General features: G+C 44.6%; 1 protein-coding gene across 1 annotated transcript in view; it reads right to left on the bottom strand.

The window, feature by feature from the left end:
* Positions 1-8,414, bottom strand: part of SFI1 (SFI1 centrin binding protein) — a 122,985-nt gene that overhangs the window by 68,938 nt on the left and 45,633 nt on the right. Inside the window, exons 5-6 of the mRNA XM_023517675.1 lie at positions 6,712-6,829; positions 2,446-2,548 (exon numbers count right to left, since the gene is read on the bottom strand). Of these exons, the coding sequence (XP_023373443.1) occupies positions 2,446-2,548; positions 6,712-6,829 (221 nt within the window). The remainder of the gene's footprint in view (positions 1-2,445; positions 2,549-6,711; positions 6,830-8,414) is intronic.

Genomic DNA, 8,414 nt, shown 5'->3' with positions numbered 1-8,414 from the left:
GGCTCCTGTGGTTGCAGCTACTTGGGAGGCTGAGGCAGGAGACTCGATTGAGCCCAGGAGTTGGAGGTTGCTGTGAGTTGTGATGCCACAGTACTCTACCCAGGGGTACAGCTTGAGGCTCTGTCTCAAAAAAAAGATCAGCTGTACAGTATGGTACAGTGTGACACCATTCATAAATGTTCTTAACTACACAGAGCCAAAACATTTACTCTTCATTTTTTTTTTTTTTTGGACACAGGGTCTTGCTATGGTGTCCAGGCTGGCCTCGAAATCCTGGCCTCAAGCAATCTTTCTGCCTCAGCCTCTCAAATAGCTGGGACTACAAGCATACACTACATATTTATTCTTTATGGATGTGTTCATGCATTTTAACAAGAAAAAAAGAATACAGGGAAAAAAATCATACCAAAATCAGAATAGTGGCTATTTCTGTGGAGGAAAGGCAGCAGAAGGGACACAAGGAAGGGCTTTGGCAGTGTCCATTATATACTTCAAAAAATTCTGCAGCAAGTATAGAAAATGCTAACACCTTTTAAATCGGGGTCGTGCGTACTTGGGTATCTATTAAATTATATGTTTTATATTTTACATGTTCTATATTTGAAATACTAATTTCATTTACTAAAATTTCACGAATCTCATGAGGTCTGCCCTGCCTAGTGGACAGAAATGCTGTGTGGATTAAGAGAAATGCTGAAGTGTAAAACGGGGAGCAGCGGCTCACACCTGTAATCCCAGCACTCTGGGAAGCTAAGGAAGGTGGATTGCCTGAGCTCACAAGTTCGATACCACCACAAGACCTTGTCTCTAAAAATAGCCAGGTGTTGTGGTAGGCATCTGTAGTCCGAGCTACTCAGGAGTCTGAGGAAAAAAAATCGCTTGAGTTGGGCGGCGCCTGTGGCTCAGTGAGTAGGGCGCTGGCCCCATATACTGAGGGGTAGTGGGTTCAAACCCAGCCCCGGAGAAACTGCAACAAAAAATAGCTGGGCATTATGGCAAGTGCCTGTAGTCCGAGCTACTCAGGAGGCTGAGGCAAGGGAGTCACCTAAGCCCAGGAATTGGAGGTTGCTGTGAGCTGTGATGCCATGGCACTCTACCGAGGGCAATAAAGTGAGACTTTGTCTCAAAAAAAAAAAAAAAAGAAAAAGAAAAAAGAAAATTGCTTGAGCCCGAGTTTGAGGTTGTTGTAAGCTGTGATGTCACTGCACTCTACTGACAGTAACTAAGTGAGACACTTGGTTAAAACAACACTGAAGTGTAACTCTAGGTAAACCATATGGTACTTATCAAACATGAGGCGTTATTATAATCCACACAATGAAGTCTGGGGCTTATTTAAGAGCCTTGTATAGTTTTTGTATGCGAACGTTATCTTGATTATTCATATTTTTCTTTCTTTTTTTTTTTTTTGAGACAAAGCTATTCAAGACTTTTTTGAGACTCAAGCTATTCCCCTGGGTAGAGTGCTATGACATCACAGCTCACAGTAACCTCCAACTCCTGGGCTCAAGTGAGTCTCCTGCCTCAGCCTCCCGAATAGCTAGAACCACAGGCGGCCACGACAACACCAGGCTGTTTTTTTGGTTGCAGCCATTGTTGTTTGGCAGGCCCGGGCTGGATTCAAACCTGCCACCTTAGGTGTATATGGCTGGTGCCTTAGCCACTTGAGCCACAGGCGCCGAGCCAATTATTCATATTTTTCATTACATTTGACTCTGATTGACTTTTGGCTGTTTTTATAGTTAAATCTACCCTCAAACCATGAAAAAGTATTACCACTAAGAATATTTAAACAAATCTGTTATTACAAACTTTTTTTTTGAGAAAGAGTATCACTTTGTCAACCTCTGTAGAGTAATGTGCTGTCATAGCTCACAGCAACCTCCGATTCCTGGGCTTAAGCTATTCTCTTGCCTCAGCCTCCCAAGTAGCTGGGACTACAGGTGCCTGCCACAACGCCCGGCTATATTTTGGTTGCAGCTGTCATTGTTGTTTGGCAAGCCCGGGCTGGATTCGAACCTGCCAGCTCTGATGTATGTGGCTGGCACCTTAGCCACTTGAGCTATAAGAACTGAGCCATTCCTGTTCTATTTTCTATAACTTACTTGGCAGCTCTGTAAGTACCCAGCAGACACAAAACAGTGACAGGAATTCAGAGAATATATTAAAGGATAAGAACGTTTCACCACACCATAGTTTTGACACAAGACTCAAACCTTTATAATTGACCCAAAGCTAGTGGTTCCTTAAAAAAAACCTCTAAGATAAGCCCAGTCTTCTCTACTGTCTCTGCGCTCTATCCACTCCTCAGTCTCTGAGCTGCTAGAAGGGCCCAGGAGAGAGGCAGCAGTTTGACGGCTTCCTCCTTTGGGGAGTCTGCTCTCTGTGGGTGTGGGTTGGACAACGTAGACAGAGGATGCCAAAACCTATGTTGACTAGACTTACCCGCAGCTGGAGGCTGAGGGCCCTGTGCTTCACAGCGGAGGCATAGAGAGCATGGCTCCCCTGGATCTGTTCTAGCTGCCGCCTCCACTTGCTCCACCACATCCTGGCAAAGAGCAAATTGAAAATGGAACCAGTCAGTTAAAAGCCATCCAGAAAAAAAGGGCAGTAAATGCTGGGCCTTGGGCCCTCAGTTCAAGTCCTTCTCCCTCACAAGGCCATGTCTGGATAGACATCTGCTAGATCCACTGCTAAGAAAAATCCAAAACAAACAAAAAACAGTCCTAGAGCCACGAATTGAGGGTTGGAAACTGACAGCTCCTAAGCTTCCAACATTAGATGTGCTCTGTTTGGTCTACAGAGGTTAGCTTTCTCAAAATCTGAGTCATTAGCCAGGCCCAGCAGTGTATTTCTATAGTACTCGGGAGGCTGAGGCAGGGAGATTGTTCAGGAGTTTGAAAGCAGCCTAGGCAACATAATGACATTCCATCTTTAAAAAAAATTATAATTAAAAAGAAATAAATATGAGTTATTACGATCAGGAGATTTCACAGAATAACCTGCAAGTAAGTAGATTTTAGATTTCTAGTTTTGCTAGATCCCTTCCCTTCCTATTGGGCTGGATAGACGTTAATTTCTTTCTTCCTATCTTTCTTTTCTTTTCTTTTCTTTTTTTTTTTTTTGAGACAGAGTCTCACTCTTTTGCCCAGGCTAGAGTACTGTGGCCTAGACCTAGCTCACAGCAACCTCAAACTCCTGGGTTCATGTGATCTTCTTGCCTCAGCCTCCTGAGTGGCACCCACCACAATGCCCAGCATATCTTTCTATTCTTAATAGAGGAAGGGTCTTGCTTTTACTTAGGCTGGGCTCATACTCCTAAATTCAAGCTACTTCTCTGCCTTGGCTTTCCAAAGTGTTAGAATTACAGGCATGAGCCACTCCACCTACCTTAAGTTACATTTGAATCTTAGTTTATTCTCCACTTATTTTACATTTTGCTGTAGAAAAATAGTAATAAGGAAAGAAGAGTTTGCATGTTCTGCTTTATAGAAACACTCACTTTGGTCATTCTAATCTATAAAAATTTCTCTTAGACCATGCTTACCTTTACCATTCTCTTTAAAACCTTAAGGTATTTTACACTCTCACGTATCTTTTTAAGCAATTAGGGAATCATAAGTTCACTGTATATAGCCCTAGCACCAATACAGTATGAGGAAAATTTTAAATTCTCATATGTAATTGAGTAGATGAATTAAGTAAGAATATCCCACATAGACTCAAGTAAAATTGCATATAAATTAAGCATTTAAAAATTCTTGCTGGCTCGGTGCCTCTTGCTCAAGTGGCTAAGGCACCAGCCATATACACCTAAGGTGGCAGGTTTGAATCCAGTCCAGGCCTGCCAAAACAACAATGATGGCTGCAACCAAAAAATAGCCAGGCATTGTGGTGGGCTCCTGTGGTCCCAGCTACTTGAGAAGCTGAGGCAGGAGACTCACTTGAGCCCAGGAGTTGGAGGTTGCTGTGAGCTGTGATGTCACAGCACTCTACCCAGGTGGATAGCTTGAGGCTCTATCTCAAAAAAAAAAAAAATTCTTGCTCAGGGCAGCGCCTGTGGCTCAGTGGGTAGGACACTGGCCCCATGTACCGAGAGTGGCAGCTATAACAAAAAATAGCCAGGTGTTGTGGCAGGTGCCTATAGTCCTAACTACTCGGGAGGCTGAGGCAAGAGAATTGCCTAAACCCAGGAGTTGAAGGTTCCTGTGAGCTGTGACACCACACTATACTGAGGGCGATAAAGTGAGACTGTGTCTATAAAAAAAAAATTTTTGCCCAATAAATTTTGAATGTTGGCCAGGCATAGTGGCTCACACCTGTAATCCTAATACTCTAGGAGGCTGAGGTGGGTACATTGCCTAAGCTCACAGGTTCAAGATGAGCCTGAGCAAGAGTAAGACCCTGTCTCTAAAAATAGCCAGGCATTGTGGTGGGCACCTGTAGTCCCAGCTACTTGGGAGGCTTAGGCAAGAGAATTGCTTGAGCTCAAGAATTTTAGGTTGCTGTGAGCTATGCCATGGCACTCTACCAAGGGCAACAAACTGAGACTGTCTCAAAATAAATAAATAGGCTCAGCGCCCATAGCTCAGTGAGTAGGGCGACAGCCACATACACCGAGGCTGGTAGGTTCGAGCCCAGCCCAGGCCTGCTAAACAACAATGACAACTGCAACCAAAAAATAGCTAGGTATTATAGTGGGCACCTGTAGTCCCATCTACTCGAGAGACTGAGGCAAGGGAATCGCTTAGGCCCAAAGAGTTTGAGGTTGCTGTAAGCTGTGACGCCATGGTACTCTACTGAGGGCAACATAGACTCTGTCTCAAAATAAATAAATAAAATAAATGAATAAATTTTGAATGCTATTTTTCTTTTTCTTTTTTGAGACAGAGCCTCAAGCTATCCCCCTGGGTAGAGTGCTGAGGCCTCACAGCTCACAGCAATCTCCAACTCCTGGACTCAAGCGAGTCTCCTGCCTCAAGTAGCTGAGACCACAGACGCCCGCCACAATGCCCGGCCATTTTTTGGTTGCAGCCCTCATTGTTGTTTGGCAGGTCCGCGCTGGATTCAAACCCGCCACCTTAGGTGTATGTGGCTGGCGCCTTAGCCACTTGAGCCACAGGCGCCGAGCCTGTTTTTCTTTTTTTTAGAGACAGAGTCTCACTTTGTTGCCTAGGGTAGAGTGCCGTCGAGTCACAGCTCACAGCAACCTCCAGCTCTTGGGCTTAGGCAATTCCCCTGCCTTAGCTTACCAAGTAGCTGGGACCACAGGCGCCCACCACAATGCCTGGCTATTTTTGTTGTTGTTGCAGTTTGGCCAGGCTGGGTTTGCACCACCACCTTCGGTATATGGGGCTCGTGCCCTACTCACTGAGCCATAGGTGCCGCCCATGAATTCTGCTCTTATGCATACTATATTTAGTGCTCAGTTCTTTCAGGCAGGAACTATGCTTTTAACATACTGCCATTCAGGCTGGGGGTGGTGGCTAGAGCCTATAATCCTAGCAGTCTGGGAGGCCAAGGAGTGAATTGCCCAAGCCCAGGAGTTTGAGATCAGCCTGAGCAAGATGAGACCCCTTCTCTACTAAGAACAGAAAAACTAGCCAGAGAGTCCAAGGCAAGAGGATCTCTTGAGCCCAAGAGTTTGAGGTTGTTGTGAGCTATCACGCCATAGCACTCTACCCAGAGTGATACTGAGGCAAGGAAAGTAATAGCAGAGCTAAAAAGAATCTGTCCTAGCCACCCTGCGTAGGTCTTAGCCAAGCAGCAGGTGTTTCTGTTGTCTGTATGTTCCTCCCTTGACATGCGCAGGGCCTAGATTGTAACCTAGTAACTTCCTTAGGCTTCCGTTGCCTTTGAGGGCAGGTAGCCTGACTGGTCTCAAGGACACAGGCAAATCTGACCTTCCACCTTGAGCCCAGGACCCTGAGGATGATGTCATATCTCTCTCTGTTTTATGACCCTCATATGCACTCACACCCTGAAAAGTGGATAAAAGAGAGGGAAGAGACTGAGTTGGGGGGGGGCTCGGTTTTGGAAACACTGGTTTTCAGAGTTCCCCTGGCCGAAATAAAGCTGCTTCCTCTAATCGACTGGTGCCTGGACTCTCCTGTCTGCTGAGACTCTTATCTCAAAAAAACAAAACAAAACAAAAAACATACTGTCATTTAAGATACCAGTGGACCCCTACATACAATATATAGGAGAAGCAGTCCCAGAATAAAGCAGCGCATTGCTACACATGTCTGGCTTCAAACTGGACTAATTTGTGTCTCTCCAATACATCCACAATGCTCATGAGATGCAGTGCAGAGCAGCAGTTAAGAGCATGGATAGCTGAGCCCTAGGTTTTGCCCATTACAATTTGTACAAGCTCAGGCAAGTTAATCAACTTCTCTGAGCCTTATTGCGTATCTCAATCTGCACAATAATGGTACTTATTTTAAAGTTTATGTCAAGGACTAAATGAGATATTTTAAAGAAATTAATACATACAAACTTAACACAGGGTTTAAAAGACAGTTTAGTACTCAATTAGCATTGATTATGTAAAAATCACACTTAAGCAAGTCATCAATAAAGATTTATGACATACCACTTTTGTTAGAAACCATTGTTGTTAAAGTGGGTTTTCATGCTGCTTTCCAGCAGCAGAAAACTGCTGAGGGGAAATGAAAGCAGCTGACCTGCAGGGCAACTGAGTGTGCTTACCTTAAGATACTCCTTTGCCTAAACTCCAGAGCGGTGGCCTGCATCTGAAGTTTGGTCCTACGAACAACCACGTAGATCAACCAGGACTTCCAGGCCTGTCGCATCTTTTGCTTTGCATCTAGATTCACCAAAGAGATTTTTTAAAAGGCAGGAGAAAAGAGCGATCATTCTGGTTTATAATAGAAGCTCAGGGGTTCCCTGTACTTATCCTCCTTTGCATACCTAAATCCCTCCAGCCTTCAAGTGCCCCCTGCTGGAAAAATTGTGAAGCATTCTGAAATCAATATGGATAAAAGTACAAGTGAAGACTTTATATATGTTACGACATTTGCAAAGCATTTAAATACAAATGTGCTAGACTATTCAGAAATCCTTTGCTTTATGAAGCCTTATTTTTTCTAGATATATCCTACAATATATAGATGAAATGGTATTGAATAAACAGGCAGCAAAGATGTGAGTGGAGTGATAGATGAGGCAAGAATGGCATGTAGTGATATTGCTGAAGCAGAGATATGGGTACCTATCTTTCTTTCTTTTTTTTTTCATTGAATAGTAACTGTGTACATTAATGCACTTCTGGGGTACAGTGTGGTGTTTTCACAAACAATTCGAAACACTTCCATCAAACTGGTTAACATAGCCTTCACGTAATTTTCTTAGTTATTGTGTTAGGTACCTATCTTTCAATTTTGTAGATATTTAAAGTTTTCCACAATAAAAAGTTAAAGAAGGGCAGCGGCTAGCCAGGTGTTGTGGCGGGTGCCTGTAGTCCCAGCTACTTAGGAGACTGAGGCAAGAGAATCACCTAAACCCAGGAGTTAGAGGTTGCTGTGAGTTGTGTGACACCACTGCACTCTACCAAGGGCAACAAAGTGAGACTCTGTCTCTACAAAAAAGAAAGGCAGCGCCTGTGGCTCAGTGAGTAGGGCACCAGTCCCACATACCAAGGGTGGTGGGTTCAAACCCGGCACCGGCTAAAATGCAACAACAACAACAAAAAAGTTAAAGAAGCCAGGCATAGTGGCTCATGCTGTAATCCCAGAACTCTGGGAGGCCAAGGTAGATGGATCGCGTGATCTCCTAGGTTTGAGAACAGTCTGAGCTAGAAAGAGACCATGTCTCTAAAAAAAAAGCCCAGTGTTGCAGTGGGGGGCCTGTAGTCCCAGCTACTCAGGAGGCTGAGGCAAGAGAATCAGTGAAGCCCAAAAGCCCAAGAGTCTAAGGCTGCTGTGAGATATGACACAATGATACTCTACAAGGGTTGAGAAAGTAAGACTCTGTCTCAAAAAAAAAGTTAAAGGGCTCAGTGCCTGTGGCTCAAGCGGCTAAGGCACCAGTCACATATACCTAAGGTGGAAGGTTCAAATCCATCCCAGGCCTGCCAAACAACAATAATGGCTGCAACCAAAAATAGCCAGGCGTTGTGGTGGGCGCCTGTGGTCCCAGCTACTTGGGAGGCTGAGGCAGGAGACATGCTTGAGCCTAGGAGTTGGAGGTTGCTGTGAGCAGTGAAGCCATGGCACTCTACCCAGGGGGACAGCTTGAGGCTCTGTCTCAAAAAAAAAAAAAGTTAAAGAAGAAGAAATCATGTTATAAAACTTGATGTTGGCTCAGTGCCTATAGCTCAACCGGCTAAGGCACCAGCCACGTACACCTAAGGTGGCAGGTTCGAATCCCCAGCCGGGACCCGCCAAACAACA

This window comes from Otolemur garnettii, unplaced genomic scaffold, assembly GCF_000181295.1.
Source record: "Otolemur garnettii isolate 467f Iridium unplaced genomic scaffold, OtoGar3 scaffold00116, whole genome shotgun sequence".
NCBI classification, from domain to species: Eukaryota; Metazoa; Chordata; class Mammalia; order Primates; family Galagidae; genus Otolemur; species Otolemur garnettii.
The sequence above is the reverse complement of the archived record's forward strand: the minus strand, read 5'-3'. Positions and strand labels throughout refer to the sequence as shown.